Source organism: Dipodomys merriami, unplaced genomic scaffold (assembly GCF_024711535.1).
Source record: "Dipodomys merriami isolate MVZ:Mamm:240054 unplaced genomic scaffold, mDipMer1.0.p SCAF_11, whole genome shotgun sequence".
Classification (NCBI taxonomy): Eukaryota; Metazoa; Chordata; class Mammalia; order Rodentia; family Heteromyidae; genus Dipodomys; species Dipodomys merriami.
In genome coordinates this window covers 17,272,396-17,296,231 of record NW_027202382.1, presented here as the reverse complement: position 1 = coordinate 17,296,231, position 23,836 = coordinate 17,272,396, and the positions used below count along the sequence as shown (strand labels likewise).

The 23,836-nt window shown below is 37.2% G+C and overlaps 1 protein-coding gene across 1 annotated transcript in view; it reads left to right on the top strand.

Moving 5' to 3' along the window:
* The window catches only part of LOC138817132 (vomeronasal type-2 receptor 116-like), a 31,234-nt gene extending 8,731 nt beyond the window's left edge, over positions 1-22,503 (top strand). The window contains exons 3-9 of the mRNA XM_070007520.1: positions 6,265-6,343; positions 10,766-10,912; positions 16,347-16,635; positions 16,979-17,788; positions 19,003-19,230; positions 20,287-20,410; positions 21,581-22,503. Coding sequence (XP_069863621.1) covers positions 6,265-6,343; positions 10,766-10,912; positions 16,347-16,635; positions 16,979-17,788; positions 19,003-19,230; positions 20,287-20,410; positions 21,581-22,503 — 2,600 coding nt within the window. The remainder of the gene's footprint in view (positions 1-6,264; positions 6,344-10,765; positions 10,913-16,346; positions 16,636-16,978; positions 17,789-19,002; positions 19,231-20,286; positions 20,411-21,580) is intronic.
* The last annotated feature ends 1,333 nt before the right edge of the window (positions 22,504-23,836 follow it).

The following is a 23,836-nucleotide window of genomic DNA, read 5'->3' as shown; positions in this document are numbered from 1 at the left end:
GCATGGCAAAGGACATAGCTAGCAAAATGAATAGAAAGCCCACGGATTGGGAGAAGATCTTCAGTAGTCATACAACGGACAAGGGTCTCATATCTAACATATACCTGGAACTCAAAAAATTAAGTCCCCCTACAACAAATCTTCAAAGAAACAACTGCCAAATAAATAAGTGGGCTAAAGACTTAAAGAGAAGCTTCTCTGAAGAAGAAAGGATGGCCAATGGACACATGAAGAATGCTCAACCTCTCTAGCCATAAAAGAAATGCAAATCAAAACAACATTGAGATACCACCTCACCCCAGTTACAATAGCTATAATCAAGAACTCTAATAACAACAAATGCTAGAGGGGATGTGGACAGAAGGGAACCTTACTGCATTGTTGGTGGGAGTGTAAACTTGTTCAACCACTTTGGAAAGCAGTATGGAGGTTTCTCAAAAGACTCCACATAGAGCTCCCTTATGACCCAGCAATCCCACTTTTGGGCATTTACCCAAATGTTCACAAACAAGACCACACTAAAGCTACCAGCACGACTATGTTTTTTACACCATTATTTACCATAGCTAAGATATGGAACCAACCCAGATGCCCCTCAGTAGATGAATGGATCAAGAAAATGTGATATATATACATAATGGAATTCTATGCCTCCATCAGAAAGAATGACATTGCCCCATTTGTTAGGAATTGAAAAGATTTCGAAAAAATTACATAAAGTGAAGTAAGCCAGGGCAAAGAAACATAGGTCCCATGGTTTCCCTTATTTGCAATAACTAGTATATGTCTGAGTCAAGCAGAAAAGATCAGATAAGTTGATGTTAGGGAAATGAACCCTAAGATAGGTATTCAAATTTTTTTCTTTCATGCAATTGTTTCTTTTTTTTTTTTTTTTTGTCGGTCGTGGAGCTTGAACTCTGGGCCTGGGCACTGTCCCTCAGCTCTTCAGCTCAAGGCGAGCACTCTACCACTTGAGCTACAGCACCACTTCCGGTTTTCTGGTGGTTTATTGGAGATAGGAGACTCACGGTCTCTCCTGCCCCAGCTGACTTTGAACCATGATCCTCCGATCTCAACCTCCTGAGTAGCTAGGATTACAGGCGTGAGCCACCAGCACCCGGATCATGCGATTGTTTCTAACACATTTAAAAGATGATTTCTTTGTTGCTTTGTATGTCCCTCCCCCACAGTATAACCCCTGCTTTCACTGTATTTGAGGTTGGTATAATTTGTGAAGGGGAAGGGAAAAAACAAATCGTTTAAATAGGGATACAGGTGGACCCATTGCAACAATGAGACATACAAGTTGTATGTTGAAAACGAACTTTACAACTTTGATGGGGGGGGGGGAGGGTTGCGTGGGGGGAGGGGAGAATGGGATGGGAAGGGGAAACAAAGGAGGAGGATACAATGCTTGATAAGAAATGTACTCATTATCTTGCCCACGTAATTGTAACCCCTCTGTACAGTGTTTTCACAATAAAAAAAACTGCATTTAAAAAAAGAAAAAAAAAACATACTGTATCAGTGTAGAGAAATGGATGGACCAGGAAAAATACATTAAGTGAAATATGCTGTGCTTATAGAGCAAGAGATGCATGTTTTCTCTCTTTTGTGGAAGTTAGAACTAGTTGTAAATATATGTGTAAATTTATACAACATCATTTTAAATATATAGATACCTGTGAACTGAACTATGGTACGTGCAGAGGAGGAGGATTCCAGTGGTGTAACTCGTTTAGATAATGAAGTTACAGTTTAACAAAATTAATACCAAGGACCTGGAATTTGGGGTCTCTGTAGTGGGTGATGTCACTGTGAGAGGGCAGAAGAAAAGATAAAGCAAAGGAGAGTGAAATGAGTCATACTTTTACAGCCCCTTTGTATGTGAAAATGGAATGTAGAACAATGAAGGAATATATCAAGTGGAGAGAAATAATGAATTACAAAAGTGGTGACATTGGTCAAGACACATTATACTCATAACTAGACATTGTGAATTGAAAATTGTTTGTACCAATCCCAATACATATTGTAGGGGTTAAAAACAAGCTTTGTGTTTACAAATTATACATTATTTTCTAAATTTATAAGACTTATTAATAAGTTTCAGTACTTCATCTTTTAGATTGAAATATCTTCACATTTTCTTAGAAAAATATTTCTTCTTGCAAGAAAGTATTTTCTTTATTCCCATGCTATTTATAGCACAATCACTTGAATTTGTGAGCCATATGACCTCCCAATGGAAGTCCATTTTCCTCTCTTTTGTTGTGCATTGATAGTTTTAGGAGAAGTTATTAAATTTAACCTACATTTCAGTTGGGAATATTATTTTTGTCTTCCAACACTCCTCTCAAATTCTTTACTGAATTTCTCAGTCCTAAGGTTGACTATTCACTCCAGTTCTTTACTTCCTACATATGTTTACCTTACTTCTCTTTGAGGTGATTGATTATTATTTACTCTAGTATTCTAAATTATTTGACCAACATTTTAATAATTTTAATGGATTTGCTTCTTGAGATTTTTGAATTATTTTCTTTTGTCAGTCCTGAGGCTTGAACTCAAGGCCTGGGCACTATCCCTGAGCTCGTGAACACAGTGCTAGGGTCCAACTACTTGAGGCCCAGCTCCACTTCTGACATTTTGTAGAGAAGAGTTTCATGACTTGTCTGCTTAGGCTTTCTTTGAACCATTATGCTCAGATATCCTACCTTTGAGTACCTAGGATTGCAGGAGTGAGATACCAGCTCCGTCTAAAGAATATTTCGTAGCTATATTTATGTATTTTGCTCTATGCTTTCACCTATTTTTGCTTAGTCAAGTAGACAAGTTACATTTGTAGCTATTGTGAAGGCCCTCTAGTCAACACAGGTGCACTGTTCTATTTTTAGTGTGCTGATTTCATTTATATTGAATACAGGGCAATGTGGATAGAAGAATAAATCTCTTTATATTCCATGCTGTTATCCACAAGTGGGGTTCTAATTTACATTCTCACCTACACTTTATAACATAAACTATCTTATCAGTGGTTTGAGTTACAAATGATTTCAACATTCCTATACATAAACTTGCAGTATTATTACTTCATTCTTCCTATGTGAATTACATATATCACAGGCTTGACAAACCATCTGAAGACTGTATTCATACTTAAAAGATATTAGTTATTCCAATATAGTTCTGTTATTAATCCTTTTGCATACCTACATCAAAGATGCATGCATAAAATAAACCTCTGTGGTTAGCTCTATCTACAAAATTGAAATATGTTTGATTTGTGCTTATTTGAGTTGAAGATACCAGTGTTTTCATTTCAAGGGGACTGTAGATATCTGTATTAAGCAGCAAACATTGCATGCTACTTCTCTGTTATGTTCCACTTATTGTAATTCATTAAGCTTTATATCTGGATCCTGAAGCAGGGATGAAATGCCATGAAGAATACTGATAATGCAGATTTTTGTGTCTCAACATTGAGACTCACTTCACCCAAAGATTAGGCACTCATTTTACCTGCATCCCTTTCCGAAGAAAGTTTATTTTAATAACACTGCTGGAGATCAGCTAATTTTTGATGAGAAAAGGAAATTGGAGGCAGATTATGACATTGTGACACTGAATAGAAGTACAATATTCAGAAATAATTTCTTCTATATTGAAATCATACGTCATCAGAGAGTGTATTTCTTATTTTTTGGGGGGGCGAGTCCGGTTGTGGGGCTTGAACTCTGGGCCTGGGCGCTGTCCCTCAGCTCTTCAGCTCAAGGCTAGCACTCTACCACTTGAGCCACAGCGCCACTTCTGGCTTTTTTCTTTTTGCTTATGTGGTGCTGAGGAATTGAAGCCAGGGCCTCAGGCATGCAAGGCAAGCGCTCTACCACTAAGCCACCTTCCCAGCCCCCCAGAGAGTGTATTTCTTAAACTATTACATCTGAAATAACAAAATGCTTAGAAGAAGAAAAATGCTTAAAGTAGAATGATTCTTACAAAAGATGGTATTGGGAGAAACAAAAAATAATGTAACAGGAAAGACAGGAATATGTACATTTAAAGTATGTTTTCAGGCCAGGTGCTGGTGGCTCACGCTTGTAATCCTAACTACTGAGGAGGCTGATATCTGACAAATACAGTTCAAAGCCAGCCCAAGCAGGAAAGTCTGAGAGACCCTTATCTCCAATAAACCACTAGAAAACCAGAAGTGGCACTGTGGCTCAAGCAGTAGAGCGCTCACCTTGAGCTGAAGAGTGCAAGGACAGCACCAGGGATCCAGGTGGACCCATTACAACGAGATGTACAAGTCGCCATGTCGAATAAAGAACTTTACAACTTTGGCTCAGAGTGGTGGGGACAGGCAGGGCAGGGGCCAGATAGGGAGGGATTGGAAGGGGAAACAAAGGAGGAGGCAACAATGCTTGATAAGGAAGGTACTCATTACATTGCTCATGTAATTATAACCCCTCTGTAGGGTATTTTCACAAGAGTGAAAAAGTGAGCCTAAAAACTCCAATGAGAGTAACCAGGTGAATTCCCGGACTGGTGTCCTGGTTAAGTTTATTGCCTGTGCAATCAGGGTGATGTCCAGCCAAGTGTCCCTGATGACGTTCACAACCTGGTGTTGCCTACATGAGAAGCATTCAAGTAGACAGTATATTCTCCTTATAGGACGAAGGAAAGAGTTCAGGATATAGCAAGAAGAGTCATTTGTGTGTATATGTCTGTGAGTGTGTGTGTGTGTGTGTTTGTGTGTGTGTGTGTGTGTATGTGTGTTTTCCTATGGAACACGCTTCACAAAAGAGTGATCACTACTGTATTTCCAAACTTGGATCCTTATTAGTTTTCTAGCCATCATTTGCCAAGTTGACTCATTTTCAATCATACATGTCCAATTTTGCACATGTGTCATACAAAAAAGCATGTTAAGTTTTAATTTATATTACAAAAACCAGTAATATCTGAATCTAATCTGTGTGTTTTTTAAATCTAGAATGTTCCATTATCAGAACCTCTTAGATTTAAAAGAAAGTTGATCAGAAAGGACCCAACTAACAGTTTAACAAATTGAATACCAGGAAGCTCGAAAAGGTGTTGGGGTGAGAGGGTTGAGGAGGGAAAATAACGCACAAAAGAGAGGTGCAGGCACATACATTTCTAATTGTCAATGTGTATGTGTAGAAATGGAACCAAATAAATCGAAAGGATTGGAACTGTTCATAGAAATGGGTAAATTGATGAGAGAGATGACACTGACCAATGTGACACATAGTTTAAAACTAGCACATTTAATTGTAAAGCCTACTGTACAACTCTCTTTGGATAATAAAATATAAATAAGGAAATATTAATAGATCCTGAAATTTGCTATGACCACCTCACGTAGTCTTACCCCCCTGTTACTGTTTCCCATAAGTTCTGAGACTGCATTTCAGGTCAGGCGTGCTGCCTGTATTAGAGAACTTTCCATCAACTCAGGAGAAGGGCTGCATCATAGGAGATGTTGATGTATCTGTCTCATTCTGCTTTACTTGCACGGATGTCCTTGGGCTTCTATATTCTTCACAGGAATTCTTCAACAGTGTGTTCAATTTATAAACTTCAGGGAATTTTTTCCCAATTTTTTATTGTGATTAAGTGGCTACATAATTTCCCAAATTTTACAGTATTGTGGGATAGTGATGCTTAGTTAAAGGTACAAACACATTGTAATTTTCATGGAGCAAATTGTCTATACATGATCTATAACATTTATGAATTCTATGATCTTTGCAATACAGTTATTTCTTCCACATTGGGTGATATGTACATTTCTTTTGTTATGCATATCATCAGTTGTTCCCTCTTTCCCAATTGTTCCCTCCCTCCCATCGCTGCCATTGTGGGAATTTTTTGCTTACTTTTACTCCTATTAGAAGGGTAGCATGTCATTTGGAACACTGATTGTTTGTAGACCTTTTTATGTGTGGTAAGACAACCTTTCGCTGTGCTATCAGCTCAGATTTGGGAGCAGAGATGGCAATGTTAGGAGTTACAACCTCTTTCATATCTTAGATGATGCCTGTTCCCTTCTCCAATGTTATTCTTAGACATTTCCTTATCTTTTTTATTACTAATATTTGCATATCTCTTTTATTACCAACCTTATCTAGGTTTATTTTCCCGTAATTATACATAGTGTATTTGAGTGTTTTTGTTCATATGCTTTTATGACACTTTGAGGAATGTCATTGGTGCTAGCAACAGTTTCTTTGTTCCTTCCAGATGCAGAAGATTTGTGTGTGGTTATGAGATATCTTGTCCGACTCTCCTTAGAAATCAAGGAAGAAGAAAAGTATGTCTGGTAATTGTTTGTCAGTGACATTTTCCCATCAAGGCTCTCTCAGATACATTTGGACAAATATGATGAGAAAAGTGGGGCTCAGCCTTGGGGATAGCCTGGCCTCAACAAAGTTACAGTCAAGGATAGAAATTTCTAAGAAGAAACCTGTGGCTGTCCAAAGATTCTACAAAGACTGAGCAATTAGTATTCTTGTTCAATGCAAGTTATGTGATCAAATATCTTTTCTGGCTTGTACAGGATGAATCTTGAATGATAAGCTTTGCCTATGATAGCTGTACAGATTTGAGAGCACCTGCTGAAGCGCTAGAAACTACAGTGTTTTCCCTGCTGTAGGAGATAATCCAGATCTTTTTCACATACCATCCCTAGACCTTTTTATTAACACTTATTTTATTAGCACTTCTTATGTTATTAACATGTATCTTCTTATTAATACTTTCCTGTTTCCTTTTCCATTAAAATCCAAGTGGTAGTTGGCTATTTTGTAGATGTGTTTCTATATTCTCTTTGATGTCTGTGGTTGCGGGTGGTGGTTCTGTCTTAGCTATTATCAGATATGCAAGCTTTGTGAGTGGGTGCCATGGAAATCTGACCCAACACTCCTCAGACTCTCTGTAGTAAAATTTATACCTGGTAGGTTCTGAAGTTTAGCGATACCATTTTCCCCATGAAGGCTTTCTCATAGATATTTGTGAAGAGGTTTGGCAGTAGATGAAAAGATTGTACTCTACCTTGAACATGTTCTAAATAAATTGTATTAAATGCTCAGGAGAGGATTTGTGAAATAGAAAAAATTACTGAGAGGACATTGTGAGTCTCAAAGCATTCTGTCTAAATTGATTTAAACGTGATCATATTCAATTTGTGTATGTGTGAGCTAACATCATAGATTAATGATCACATACCAGAGCTGTTTGAAGTATGTATTGAACAGACAAGAGTGACAGGACTGACAGTGATATCATGGGATATTCAGGTTAGCTCAGGATGCTGTCTTTTCCAGATGTGATGGGAACTTTGCCTCACATGGTCTTCATCCTAGCAGAGTCTGTACTCTGAGAGCTTCCTAGAAGCAAGGTGAGGCTGCTGGAAGAGCTCTTGTGCTCCGTTTTCCATCAGATGGCTCAGGAAGTGGTCCTGTACAGAACCTTGTACTCACAGCCCTATCTGCCTCTGACAAAAATACACTTGTTGTTACCTGAGATTTTTATATCCATGCCAATTCATTCAGTAGACAAATGTTAGGGGCTCAGTGGAATGTCTTGATTCATGATCAGATCCATAGATGCAGAGAGTAACAGTAGGATTTCAGAATGTATTGCTATATAATGCATTAATCTTTTAGTCATAGTTTGCTTTCTTTAACATCAGTGGTCTATTGGGTCAGATAATTTATACACAGCAAGGGTACACAAATTTATATCAATATCCTTCTCATATGCTGTACATTATTGTTTACAATACATGTTAAGAGAAATTATTCTCTATCTCACCTTTGGGATTTTTGATCCTTTGGAGTCACCATGGCCAGTTTATATCTGTCTATCCAAGAGCCCCTAAAGACATATCTCTAGCCTTTCACACAGTTTTCTTGATGGTTGACTTCAGCTGGAGCTTGGTGGGTCTGCTGATCTCAGAAGGTGAGAATGGTTTGTGAATTTGTTCACAATATAATTATTATAACTATGAACTAGTATGTGTGTATGTACTATAAAAGGGTATCATTGTGATCTCTCCAGACATTGATATAATGAACTCTGACCCAATTCAAATATCTTTATATGTTCTTCTTTATTTCCTCTCTGATTTTACTTTTTCAAACAGTATTTGTTGGGATACTTTTTTTGTATGTGTATGTGTACCTTACATACATGTATAAGTTCTTCAAGTGTGTGTACTTACTATACACATACCCATTAAAATACAATTTACTAAGACATACAGAAAAAACCCCCTAGATCTCTCATCCTGGACTTACAGCAAATTGTTGGATGTAGTCATGTGCTTTTTGTTTGATTATGCTGGCAGCATTTCATTTGCATTCTATGCTCCACGATACAGCAGGCATTGAGAACACTAATGGAAAGGGATTAGCAAACCTACTTGCTTGATAGAACCTATGATTAAACACTAGTACAATGGCAGGATCCAAACAACTAATGTAGCAGGAATCTACAATAAACCTATTGTCTATATGCTAAGTGTATGCTGTTCTCTTGGTTGAGTGTAAATTCTATGTAGATGAAATTTTTATGTCATAATTTGCCTTGTGTGGGTGTCTCATATCCATACTCAAAGAACTCAGAATGCTGAAATCTATGTATACCATAAGTAAGGGAGACAATGGAGAGGCGATCTTTAATGGAGGGATATTATTTGTACTTGCCCTCAAATAAGGCATGTTACAGGAAACAATACTGAACTATGCTTAAAGCTAAACAGACAGAGGATGAGGCTCCAGCAATACTCCATGGGCATGTGCATCAGCATGTCATTTGGAAAAGTTTCAGAGCAGGCCAATTGAACAAGGTGAATAACAGCACAAAGTGGGATTTCTCAATCAGAAGGGGACAGTGCTTTGTGACAAGAAATTCATATAGAAATCCTCTCTTAAACAGTCCCTCTCTCTTTCTCTGTCTCCCTCCTTCACTTACTTCTATTTACCTCTCACTTTTCTTTTCTCTTCCCTCTACCTGTAGTTCTACCTTTAAAATACTCAATAATGTTGGAAGGGCAGAGGCTGCCAGAGAGAAGGAATGTTTATCTCAATACAAGTAATTTCTCTTCTTAGGCTGCAGTTAAGTTTAGAGAAAACTTGAGCCAAAAGTGCACAATTCAATTGGAAACACTCTCAAAACTCAAATCAGTTTCTTGTATTAGCAAGATACAAGAGCCAGCTTCAATATCTCATCATGTAGGAAAGGGCATTACTTAAATCATGATTCCCATTGTCACTTGCATATGGTAAAGTGATGGGCAACCATACAACACAAGTTGCCAAAAGAACAGCATTACGTAAAAGTGCTTCACTGCTTTGAAAAGTTTCTATGCCTCCATCAGAAAGAATGACACTGCTCCATTTGTTGGGAAATGGAAAGACTTGGAAAAAGTTATATTAAATGAAGTAACCCAGGCTCAAAGAAACATAGGTCCCATGGTTTCCCTTATTTGCAATAACTAGTATATGTCTCAGACAAGCAGAAACTGTCAGGTAAGTAGATGTTAGGCAAAATGAACCCCAAGATAAGGACTCAAATGCGTTTTCTTTCTTGCTATGGATTCTAACATATTTGTAAGATACTTCTTTGTTGCTTTGTATGTCCATCCCCCATGGTATAACCCCTGTTTTCACTGTATTTTTTGTTGGTATAATCAATGGAGGGGAAGGGAAAAAAACAAATTGTTTAAATAGGGATACAGGTGGACCCATTGCAACAATGAGATGTAAAAGTAGCTATGTCAAAAAAGAACTTTACAACTTTGGCACAGAGAGGGGGAGACAAGTGGGGTAGGAGCCAGATGGGAAGGGATGGGAAGGGGAAACAAAGGAGGAGGCAAAAATGCTTGAGAAGAAATGTACTCAATACCTTGCTCATGTAATTGGAAACCCATCTGTAAGGTATTTTCACAATAAAAAAACTCCCTATGTTCTTTGTGCATAGAGTCTTCTGATGGCTCATGTGTGTGCAAACTATTTAGAGTGGTAGGATCTAGAGTTTCTTTTGTACTATTTTCTTTCTTTGAGGCACAGAGAAGGATTATTACACAAACTCATAATCAAATGAGCACGGATACCTGTTTGGCTCATACCAGCAATGTTCTCTCACTGGCTCTAGCCATGGGTGTGGGAGGTTCTCCCCATTTTTGATTGTGGAGTGTGATGGTCAATGACTTGGATAGAGCCTTTATTTGACTAACACTTTCTCTTGCACCTAAAGGTGCAACTTTGATTCAGAACTTTTACATGATCTCATGAGGCTTTATTTGCAAAGTTTCTCACTACTACCTCAGAACCAATTCCAACAAATTTCCATACATCTCTGGAGTCTTACACCCTTCGGTCTTGATGAAATTATAGCACCTGGGAGTGGAGAAGGGAACCATCAAAATATTTTGCATCTCATGTTTTGACATGGAGATAGGACCTCAGATGCAGAGCCCCAGGGGTGAAAGAACACAGCATTTGTCTGGGGAAAGAGAGCAGGTTATCGTGAAAGAAATGGGGGTGGGCCAGAGTAGAAATCCTAGGCAATAAAATCATATTCAAACATATTCTTATACATTCTTATATTCATGGCATATTTACTTATTTGCTGGTTATTATAAGATCCACATATGTTCACAAATAGGTCTTACATGCCACTCTATGATGTTTCCTTTGCTTTTTACATCAGTTGTACTACAACTTCCATTTCTTGTCAGTTCCCTCAGTGAAGAGGAATGCTTACTCAACAAGAAGGAGATTGCATATATGAGTGGAGATGTGTCCATTACTGGGTTTTTCCCCCTCTCCTATGTAACAGCAAAGCGTCCTCATCCCAAAGCAGAGAGGTATCCTGATGAGGTGAGGTAAGTGACTTTTGAATTTTATATTTATTCTCTATTTGATTTTCAGTCTGAGCAGACCATTGGTCAATTAATGCTCTCTATTATCTCTACCATTTGCTACTATGCAACTTTTAACTAGAAATAGCCCTATATTTCTTTTTTGAAGTGCTATTAAGATGATATACAGAGGGCTTACCATTTCCTAAGTCAGGTAATGTGTACATTTCTTTTTATACAGTGTTAGCTCTAATTTTCTTGGACTTAGCTTTCCTTTCCAGGATTGAAAACTCACCTCACTGTAATGCCTCTACCTAGTCTGTCATTGTGTCATTGCAATTCAAACAATGCTACTTGAAAAAGCCACTAGCATGAGTTTAACTAAAAAGGTACAGGAACATTTACTTCACCATAATCAAGAAGCAGATACCTTTTTACATAATTATGATTTCTATTTTATCTGTTGGTCAGCATATTGATGCTCATTGGTATGAGAAATAATTCTTATTGGAAGGATGCAGCTACCCTTTCAAATACATTCTGGGTCAGAACTTCACATCAGTGGTGCTTCATATAGCAGAGGACATTCTGTCAAACCTGAAGAAGGGAGGCATTGCTTAGAGTTTACACTTAATGCTTTGAATCTGGTTTAATTGTATATATATTCTCAGTACTTATATATCAATACCAATTGTACCGCAGGAGATTACCCCTACAAGTTCACATGGCAGAATTTAGCAGAAATTAGCATTCTAATTTCAGTCCTATTAGAAAGTAAAATATGACTTGAAACATCTATTGTTTTCATCCTTTTCTCAGTGTGGGAAGTCAAGTTTTCTTTGCGGTATCTGCTCATGCTCCAGAACAGAGATGATCTCTTATCTGCTTTAGAGCATGACTGAACTTTTCTAATGTATTACACATAACTTTCTTGATATAGTTCTTTGGACCAACAGAATCGTGTTTACCCATTTCCCAATGAATTAATAGTAAATATTTATGCCTCTTTTACATTTATATTTGTGTAATGTCATTGATGTTGTATCTTCTGCTGATGGATGTTTCATTGCTACTTTGAGATGTACAAGTTCTGTGTGTGAATGTCACTGGAGTCTGGTCTGACAATCATCATGTATCCTGCAGTAAAAAACTTTTGTCTGGTAGTGGCTAAAATTTATCTTTTCTCCATGAAGGTTTTCCCTTAGCTATTTGGATGAATGTGATGAGGGTTAGCATGAATAAAATACATGTTCCTAAATTTTTAGCACAGCATGGACAAAATGAATTTGAATTAAGAATTCAGAATACCAGTTAATGGATGGAAAGTTACTGGAAGAAAATGATGTTTGTCAGATATTGGCCAAAACATTTAATAGAGTTCATATTCCAGGCACATATTGTCATCTAATGTCACTCAACATTAATACAGAATGAGCACTGTAGGATATCAAATATTATCATGTATTCAATTTATCACAGCCCAGAAATGGTCTTCTAATAGAGCAACAGAGAGATGCAGAATTGACAGTGATCTTCCAGTACAATCAGGTGAGCTATGGCAGCATTCTTTTCCAGTGAAGGAGGTAGTTTCCACTCATATGTGATGGTAACCTATGAAATCCAATATTCTGAGGGCTTAGAGAAGCCAGGTGAAGCCAGGCGCGGGTGGCTCACGCCTATAATTCTAGCTACTCAGGAGGCTGAGATCTGAGGATCACGTTTCAAAGCCAGTCCAGGCAGGAAAGCCCGTGAGACTCTTATGTCCAATAAACGACTAGAAAACTGGCAGTGGCATTGTGGCTCAAGCAGTAGGCACTCGCCTTGAGCTGAAGAGTGAAGGGAAAGCGCCCAAGACCAGAGTACCAGCCCCATGGCCGACAAAAAGAAAAAGAATAAGAAGCCAGGTGAGGCTGCTGGCCTTGGCTTTGTGCTGTCTTTTACAAATTTCTCTATTCACAGGGAACACTGGAGGCCTGAGAGGTGGCTCTGTACATAGTTTGGCTTGGGAAATCCTACTTTTACCTGACACAATACAATCGTAGTACCTCAGATTTTTTCCTGTTTGCTAATTCATCCATGAGACAATGTTAGGAACTCGTCTGAACATTTATGTGCACAAATCAAATCAACAGCTTCAACAAACAACTTCATGACTTGGGAATATGCTTCCCCAAACACTTAGAATATTTCTTTCTCTAGAAAACCTTCTGAACCCTTTCCCATTTTAATGGTCCATTGAGCATATGACTTCATAGACACCTCAGGTCACAAATGTATGTCAATGTCCCTATCCTGTATGTGATTTTATCACTGGCAAGTAGAAATGTTTTTTAAGAGAAATTATTTGAGACTGTATTTTGTATATATATTTTATTATCAGATATTTATAAAATATTTATCTTAACTGGCTTTATGTTTTATTAAATGACTTCTCTTTAATAACTGCTCAATTTCTTCTCAAGTTCCCTACAATATCTGATATATACGTGTTGATCTTACCTTTATATTTTTTCAGAAATTATTTGGCTTGCATTTTTCCTCCAAATAAGTATAAAATAGGACTGTATATTGTAAAATAGATTACGTTCTTGGAAATTGAATAATTCATTCTGTCTGCACAGTTTTCAAAAGTAACCATCTGATGGATACAACTTTCAGATAGGAACCAAAGGTTTTGTTCATTTTTTATTATATCATAGCTGTGTATCTATGGATTCTGCTGTCATTTTACTCAATCCAAGTATTTTACACAACAGTTAAATTTTTCCCTTATCATTATGAATTATTTTCCTAAAATTGGCAGGCTTCCAGAAACTTTCAAATGTTTACAATGAGCATACAAACCATTTTATAGAAATGCATATATATTTTCCTTATTGTTACTGAGAAAAGTGTATTTTTATGTGTGCTAATCCACAGCTTTGAAAATGAATAGGTAAAAGTCCAAACGTACCTCATCACTCTCTCCAAAATGTCAGGTGTATGTACTGTTCCCATGTTATGGAATCCTAGGCAGAAAGTCATTACCTGTGCCTGCTTCCTGAAAGATTTCTCGTCTGTGCTTCTCTGCTGTTTCCAAATTTTCAAGTCTCCTATTAAGATGTGTAAACAATGTTGAATAAATCCTTTCTTTGGTGAAAGAGTGCCGTGAAATTTCAGTGTTTTGCAGGTGGATGTCTGTATTTTCAGAGGAACCACATGTTATCGAGGCCATTTTTCAGTAACAGAAGCTGTGTTCAATATTCACGTTTACAACTATGTGGGTTTTATTGGACCCTCTATTGTATTTTGTTGTTTGTTCTGCCTATGACATGACTCATTTTAATTTTAGTCGTTTTTAGATAAAATAGTCATGAAAATATTTTTCTGCCAAGGCTATATATCTGAGTCACACTTCTCATAGTTCAGCATCTTCAGTTCTTAGGAGTCTAGGCCTGAACAAGATGTATAACTCCATGACTTCTACTAGTCTAGTTTAAAATTGTACTAGGAGTCAATGGTAAAGTTAAGATCGCGTATTGCTAATTATTGTATTACTACTTGTTTATTCCACATAGCTGTGGTCATTCAAGGATTTTTTTAGTTACAAGTTTTTCATTGTTTTTCTACTCCTTTATTAAATGACCCCAGCATTTAGATATGGACTCCATAAATATGTAGATAATTTTCACTACTGTGAAAATTTTAACAATATTCATTTTCCACTCTATTTATGGAGAGATATGTTCAGGGATTTCAGTTTTGCTGTTGATTTTACTCTTTGATTTAGGAAATGATTGTTCTTTCATTTCCATTTCCTTTAAGTGAGAATCTTATTGAATTGGTAAGTTGAAGAAGCTTAATTCTTCTCTTTCTTTTGTTCATCTCTTAAGATGTAGTCTTTTCTGGGTCCAATTTATTGTGATTTCTTCATCTTCTTTGGTTAGGATTCCTAAAAACCTCTTCTGCGGTGAAGAATAAAAGAATCATGAATAGAATTTTTCATGTTTTTGAAGGTCTGTCTTTCACCATTAATATTTCTAAATGATGTGACTACATAAATTTCACATGTTTACAAATATGAAGGCAAAAAAGAAACATAGCACCTTATGGAGCTTTTATGCTTTCTCTTTAAGGGATTACCATAAAACAAATTAATTGCTGATGTATGATAGTATATTAGAAAATTGAATTCTTCCTTAGAATTTTTTTCATTTTCTTAATTTTCCTTAATATGATTTTAGAAAAGTCGTATTTTTCAATGCAAATCTTTCCTGCTGTTTATAACACCTTTAGTTGGTTAATTTTTCTAAAGTTAGTGGTCCTGGAAAAGGGTTATGAGAAATAACAGTGAATTACTTTTCATGTCTTCCTCCTGAGGAAATTGACTGCCAATCCTCATATTCTATTCACCATCGCCAAGAGTTTAAGGAGATACTTTGGAATCCCCTAGCCTACTAGCAATTTAGGCACTCATTCTAATGTTATTTCTCTGGCAGAAGTAACATGGGGCATTTTCAAAAACGGATAGCTTCAAGGTTGCTTTATATCTTGCCTTGTAGTCAAAGGTCTGGATTTAATTCTCTTTTTATATCTTAAATAAGGGAACATAAATTTGGATGTAGAATAAAGGGAAATTAGTTTCTTTTTCTATTTGTCAATGCATCGAATTTTCCATTGTTTCAGTAAGTAAGAATTTAGTTCTGCTGGCTACAACTTTTGCTACTGTTCTGGAAGGTGTTTTTTTTTTTTTTATTAATTTGCTTTTTCTGAGAAGAGGATTATTTTCATGTGTGCTCTTGCATTCAATGATTCTCTCTCACACAACGTAAGACATTAACTGAGTAAGGTTATCCTGCAACACATAGAAAGAATATCTACTTTAGCGAGATAATAGGATTTAATTTGCTTCTTGTAGCATTTAGAAGAGCAACCTTCAGACATGGACTGGTTAGTTATTCATGAGAAAATGTCTCATGTTTCAAGAACAAGTGATTTGACAAAGGGGAAATGCAAGTTCTCTTTGTTCTCTTATGAGAGTATAAATCTAATTCATGAGAAACATTTTCATGATCTCACTCAGAATGAATTACCTACCTAAAACTCATATTGTGCCAGGTGCTGGTGGCTCAAACCTGCAATCGTAGCTACTCAGAAGGCTGAGATAAGAGATTGCCATTCAAAGCCAGCCCTGGCAGGAATGCCCATAATACTCTTATCTCCAAATAAAAACCAGACAACCAGAAGTGGCTCTGTGGCTCAAGTGGTACAGCGCTGGCCCTGAGCTGAAAAGCTCAGGGACAGCGCCCAGGCCCAGAATGCAAGCCACAAAAGCTGACAAAAAAATCCCCAAAACCTCATGTTCTAATTCAATATATTAGGGGCAAAGTTTCAATATATGCATGTTCTTTTCTAAACAAACATTTATTCCCTCAAGTCAATGCTTAAGATTGAAGATACTTCCTGTGCCTCTCTACAGCTATAACTTCAACAACTACCAGTTTATTCTAGCTTTGGCTTTTGCTGTTGAAGAGATCAACAAAAATCCTCATCTTTTGCCTAATATAACTATGGGATTTTCTGCCCATTCACATGGAATAAGATACTATGTGCTGTATAAGAATCTTGTCTTAAGCCTCTCTGGGAAAGATTTTATCCTGAATTATGACTGTAAGAGAGAAAGTCAGACTGTAGTAACACTGACTGGACCAGCAGGCCAAATCTCTTCCCAGTATGCAACAGTGTTGGACCTCTACAGATTTCCACAGGTGAGAACAGGAGGGCTGCTGAGGATTAAAGCATGACTAATTGATGCAATTCTCAGGTTTTTTGATGAATTTGGAAAAAGAATGCTGAATTATAAATGCTCCAAATGAACTACCTTTGGTGAGATGTCCGTATGGGTTTGCTTTAGTGTAAGACCACAGGAATGCCTCCATCTCTTACCTGGTTCTTTCATTTTCTACATAGGCTTAAGGAATTGAAGATGCCACTAAACATGGGATAAACAAACATTTTTATAATTTCAGGTGTTGCTTAATGCACATCAGGACTGAGGATGTGGTTTATGTCAATTCAATTCCTGACTTTCACATTATCTTTTCCTTCTAGCTGAACTTTGGGCGTTTCGATCCTGTCCTGAGTGACCATCGCCTGTTTCCTTCTGTCTATCAGATAGCCCCCAAGGACACATCTCTAGCTTTTGCCATGGTTTCCTTGATGGTTCATTTCAGCTGGAAGTGGGTGGGTCTGTTGATCTCAGAAGATGAGAATGGTTTGTGGATGCTGCCCCAATTGAGAGAAGAGATGAACAAGCACAAAATCTGTACAGCTTTTGAACACATACTACCACTTTCTTTCTTTCATGAAGGAACCGATTATGTATCCTTTCATCAGAAAATTAGAAATTCACTCACAAATGTGGTTCTCCTTTATGGTGACAATGAGTTTATGGTCAACTTGTTAAATGTTCATTTAACAAGGTTTTTAAGTCTACGAACCGTCTGGGTCATAAACTCCCTTAGTACATTTCTGTATATGATGAAATATTTTTTGTTACATTCACTCCATGCACCTCTCATTTTCTCACACCACCATGGAGAGATTTCTGGTTTCAACAATTTTATCAAAACTGCTAACCCATCCAAATACCCAAAAGACTATTTCCTTGCTTTGGTGTGGATTCGCTTTTTTAATTGCACATTTTCTGAGTCTAGCTGTATCACTTGGAAGAACTGTCCAGCCAATGCGTCCTTGGAATGGTTGCCTAGGTACCTTTTTGACATGGACATGATGGAAGAGAGTTACTATATATATAATGCTGTGTATGCTGTGGCTCAGGCCCTTCATGAGATGCTTATTGGTCAAGCAGAAGCACAGCCAGTGGGAAATGGAAGAAAACTTCAGTTTTCCCCTTCTCAGGTGAAGAATTTGCACTGGCAAGTAAATGCTATCAGCAAACTGACATTGTAAGAGGGATTCATTCAAACCAAACTAGGTAGTCAAGACAGATTTTGTAAAAGACCCACTGATGCCTGGCACCAATGGCTCAAAGCTATAATCCTATCTACTCAGGAGACTAGCTGGAGGTTCAAAGACCGCCCAGGAAAGGAAAGTCCTTGGGACTCTTATCTCCAATAAACCACTCAGAAAACTGGGAGTGGAACTGAGGCTCAAGTGGTAAATCTCCACCCTTGCGATGAAAAGCTCAGGGACAGCACTCAGGCCCAGATTTCAAGCTCCTGTACCAACAAAGAAAAAAAAAGGAGAGAGAGAGAAAGTGAGGTTACTCAGCTTAGCTGTCTGTGATGGTTTTTGTTTTTGTTTTTTTTTGGAGCATCCCTTAAGTTTGAACTCAGGGCCTCGGCTTCTTTATCTCAATGTGAGTAGTTGACCATTTAAGCAAACACTCTACTTCTTGTTTTTCTCAGTAGGTAATTGGAGATAAGTGTCTCATGGTTGTTCATGTCCAGGCTGGCTTCAAACTGGGATCCTCAGATCTCTGCCTCCTAAGTAGTTTGCATCACAGTTGTGAGCCACCATCACCCAGTCTGCTTTTAAATATTTTTAAAACTGTGTAGAATTTTACCTGAAAAAACACATTGGCAAGAGTGAATTTTTAATTAATCTGTTACTTATTGTTTTTATTCCAGCTATCTGTAACACGTCCGTTCTCACGCTTTCAATTTTGTACTTATTGATTTTGTATTTGAATTTGTAACAGGCAAGCAATAATTAAAATTTTTTGCATAATTGTTCGTATTTCATATAAGAAATACTTTATTTCTAATTGAGGTAGTTTTATAACTTTTTCATTGAATTACACAGTGGAATTACTCATTAAAAAAAATCTCTGCCTGTGTAGCCTGGCAGTGGAATGTGTATGATTTGTGATTATTTCAGTGAACATACTAGATTTTTTATCTTGAAATGTTATGTTGAACAGTTACTTGAGTCTTAGGAGTTATCAACATTATTTTATATTATTCATCCATAGACCTTCATTTGTTCTCTTCATTACTCTGTTATATATGGATTCTGAAACAGAAATGAAAGTCAATGGATACATACTCTTTCTTCCCATTTTCTGTGTGAACTTTTGACTAACTTCACCCTGATGGATGTATATCTTCTAGCTCCACCCCTTTCTGAAGAACATCCATTTCAACAATCCTGCTGGTGACCAAGTGATTTTGGATGAGACAAAGAAATTGGTGGCAGAGTATGACATTGTGAACCTTTGCAATTTTCCAGAAGGTCTTAGGCAAGTGATGAAAGTGGGAAACTTTTCTCCATATGCACCACATGGGCATCAATTATCTCTATCCAATGATAACATAGAATGGCCCATCTCATTTACGGAGGTGTGTTGAATCAAACAATGATGATCTAAAGTAGGACTAAATGAACAAAATATCTTGCTAGAATTTATTCCTCTTGTCTTCATCAATAATGCAAGAATGTAAATTACTAACTTCCCATATAGAAATGTTTTTATGAAGTAATTGATTAATGGGTCGATATGGAGCATATTTATTTGCCAAGTTATTTCTTAATATTTTTCTCTTATGTATTCCAAATATAAATATCATCTATGTTACAAACCCCATATCACTTTAACACAGTAACTTTGAAAGTTAATTTATAATGTAGAATGTTTAATTTTATTCATTGTTTTATGTTTCAATTATCAGTCAATTGACCAGTTGTTTCTTATTTTAGATGATTTCCCATCTTAAGAAGAATGGTGGGCTGGGAAGATGGCTCAGTGGTAGAGCGCTTGCCTTGCATTCATGAGCCCCTGGGTTCGCTTCCTCAGCACCACATAAGCAAAAAGAAAAGAGTCAGAAGTGTCACTGTGGCTCAAATGGTAGAGCGCTATCCTTGAGCTGAAGAGCTGAGGGACAGCGCCAAGGCCCAGAGTTCAGGCCCCATGACCGGACCCAAAAAAAAAAAAAAATGGTACTCTGGGAAGGTGGTTCAGTGGTAGAGTGCTTGCCTTGCATGCATGAGGCCCTGGGTTCAATTACTCAGCACTACATAAGCAGAAAAAACTAGAAGTGGTGTTATGGCTTATGAGCGCTAGGCTTGACCTGAAGAGCGGAGGCACAGTGCCCTGGCCCATTTTTTAAGCCCCCTGACCAACCCCCAACCCCCAAAAAAGAAGAAGAAGAATGGTTACTTAACAGTTCCTACTTTTTCCATTAAGAAGGACATAGGAAGGATTAAAAACACTTTTCTTTGATTATGATATAATACCTGAAATTATATCATCCAATTGTTTGTGTATATACATATTTATACAATCATCTATATAGAAATTTTGATTCTGAGTGATATAAATACCTACCATAGTAGAATGTGAGGATATTAAGTATAAGTAACCTGTCTGTCATCAATATTAATCTGCTTTTTTTTAGACTCCTCAGTCTGTCTGCAGTGAAAGTTGTGGTCCTGGATTCAGAAAATCCCCTCAAGAGGGAAAGTTTGTCTGTTGCTTTGATTGTATCCCTTGCCCTGAGAATGAGATTTCTAATGCTACAGGTAAGTGTGTAAGCATTGGAGACATTCTCCATATCTGCTTAGTGTTTCTCAACCAATAGTAGACAATAGGAACAATCCACAATAGATAGCATATACAGACAAAAGCCTTCCTTTTATTAGGTAGGAGTTTGCATGTTATAAAAGATAAACTCCTGCCAGAAAAGTCACAACACCTGCAGAGTGATAAAAGATTTGGATAACTTTTGTGGACCAGTTTCCGTGTACATGATATCCATTCCAACAGAAAACATGTTAGAACATTATCTGCAATATGGCAAAATATATTATGTAGCAAATGTTAAACTCAAGCGGACCACTTGAAATAAATTCTATGCTAAAGTCTAGAAAAATGCAGCATTGTGGGTGAAGCACACTGAAAGAACACATTAATTTGTAAGAAAGGTATATGATCATAGTTTTATTGTTATTAGAACATTCTAGACATATTTGAATACACATTGCAATTTCTAGAAAATGGAGTGTAAGGTTCAGAAATTATTTATTTCTACTTTGAAATCATAAGTCATAAGTGTATTTTTAGAAATGTTATTTAATACCTATTAAATGATAAAACCATAAGAGAAAATTATTGTTGTGATTGATGTTAGATATTGTCAAACATGAGGTAAAAAATTAGGAGAGACAAAAATAAGAAGCCTATATTGGATGAGAAGACTCACATTATAAAATGTCACTGTTAGCAAAATTAGGGTAGTGAGTCAGGAAAATATCCATCAAATTCCACCATGTTTGCTTTGAAAAGTTCAATGTTTAATTGAGGTGGGGAAATATAGGGAAGATAATGAGGATTATCAATTATATCTGATTCTCTGGAATTTACATATTCAGGTCCAAAATATAATGTGTACATTTCTCAGGAAGTATTTGGTTCTGAAGGAATAGCACAGATTATTACAGATGGTATGTTAATTAGGTGGAGTAGATTGTTCCTTCCATATTTTAATAATGAGAAATGCTTTCAAGAAAATGCTGAAATGTAAGAAAACTTATGAGGATAAAATGATCAGGACTCACATTGAATTGTATGCTTCATAGGATTTGTACTTTGGTTTAGAAAGCAACACCACAGAACACTGGGTTAAGCTCAGCAAATTAATCTCTTGGGAAAAGGATAGAGAAGCAAGGTAACTACTGCACAACTGTTTACAGATTTGGAGCAGTGTGTGAGGTGCCCAGATCATCAGTATGCCAACACAGAGAAAAACCTCTGCCTGCTGAAATCTGAGAGCTTCCTGGACTCTAGGGACCCTCTGGGGATGACTCTAGTCTGCTTAGCTCTCTGCCTCTCTGCACTAACCACTGCTGTTATTGGGATTTTTACCAAGCACAACAACACTCCCATTGTCAAGGCCAACAACAGGGCTCTCAGCTACATCTTGCTCATCTCCCTCAACTGCTGCTTTCTTTGTTCCTTGCTCTTCATTGGACATCCCAACACAGCCACGTGTGTCCTCCAGCAGACCACATTTGGAGTTGTGTTCACTGTGGCTGTTTCCACTGTCTTGGCCAAAACCGTTACTGTGGTTCTGGCCTTCTCTGTCACTTCTTCAGGGAGAAGGATGCGGTGGTTGCTGGTGTCAGGAATGCCTAACTTCATCATTCCCATCTGCACGCTGATCCAGCTCATTCTGTCTGGAATCTGGTTGGGCACTTCTCCTCCATTTGTTGACACCGATGCACACTCAGAACATGGCCACATTATTATCCTGTGTAACAAAGGCTCAGCCACTGCCTTCTATTGTGTCCTGGGATACCTGGGCTCCCTGGCCCTGGCAAGCTTCACTGTGGCTTTCTTGGCCAGGAACCTGCCTGACACCTTCAATGAGGCCAAGTTCCTGACCTTCAGTATGTTGGTGTTCTATAGTGTGTGGGTCACCTTCCTGCCTGTGTACCACAGCACCAAGGGGAAAACCATGGTGGCTGTGGAGGTCTTCTCCATCTTAGCTTCCAGTGCTGGCCTGTTAGGCTGCATCTTTGTCCCTAAGTGCTACATCATCTTGTTGAGGCCAGAGAGAAATTCTCTGCATGGTATACGGGGCAAAACACATGCTGAGAGAAATAATCCATTTTAATATTAATTTTATGTCTTTCTAAAAATCACAGAGCGTCTATTGCATGTCTATGCTAGTTTTCTCGCTAAAATTTTGTTGCATTTGAAAAACTATCATAAAAAGTAACAGGGATTTACTCATTTTCTTACTTTTATGATGATTATTGCAAGTTGACTCTCTGAGTATCAACATTAAAGAACTGTCATTATTTGATTTTCTCTGAATGTATTCCATGTGACTCTGTACTTATTTCTTTCCTATCCACTCTTTTTTAATTGTTTTATCATCTTTTTAATATATGTTTTTTATTGTGAAGATACTGTACATAGAGTTTACAGTTACATGAGTAAGATTATGGATATATTTCCTGTTGAACATTCTTACCACTTCCTTTGTTTTTCCTCTACTCTCCATTCCCTCCCCACTTTTCTATCTCCTGCCTCCCTCCCACCAAGTTCTAAAGTTCATTTTCAACATAGTGTCTTGTACATCCCATTGTTTCAATGGGATAGCCTGTATACTTATTTCAGTATTTTGTTATTTCCCTTCCCATCACCAAATTAGAAAGATGTATATACAAGATGTAGGCACTGAAATCAAATAGAATAAAAGCAGGTGTTTTACCATGGAGGAAGAACATACAATAAAAACAAAAAAAATCACATGGTACATTGTAAATACATTGGAAACAACAATGGAAAAGATAAAACCTCTTGTGTCCCTTTCTTGAGGTTGATTTTGCTTAACATCAACTTATATGGTCATATGTACATAGTTTTTGACCTATATTATTGGAAATAAGGGAAACCATAGGACCTATGTTTTTTGGACTTGGCTTTCTTCATTTAATAGAAAATTTTCTAAGTCTTTCCATTTCCTAACAATTGGGGCAGTGTCATTTTTTCTGATGGAAGCATAGAATTCCATTGTGGATATATATACATATATATATATGTATATATATATATATATACATATATATATGTATGTATCACATTTTCTTGATCAATGTATCTAATGAGTGGCATCAGGTTTGGTTTCATATCTTATCTATGGTGAGTAATGCTATGTTAAACATAGTTGTGCTGTTAGCTTTAGTATGGCCTTGTTTATGATCATTTGGGTAAATGCCCAAAAGTGAGATTGCTGGGTCATAGGGGAGGTCTATGTTTAGTCTTTTGAGGAACCTCCATACTGCTTTCCAAAGTGGTTGAAACTAACAATGAGGCAGGGTTCCCTTTTGGTCACATTCCCTCCAACATCTGTTGTTATTAGATTTGTTGTTTATAGCTATTCTAATTTGTTTGCATTTCTTTTAGTACTAGAGAAGTTGAGCATTTCTTCATGTGTCTAT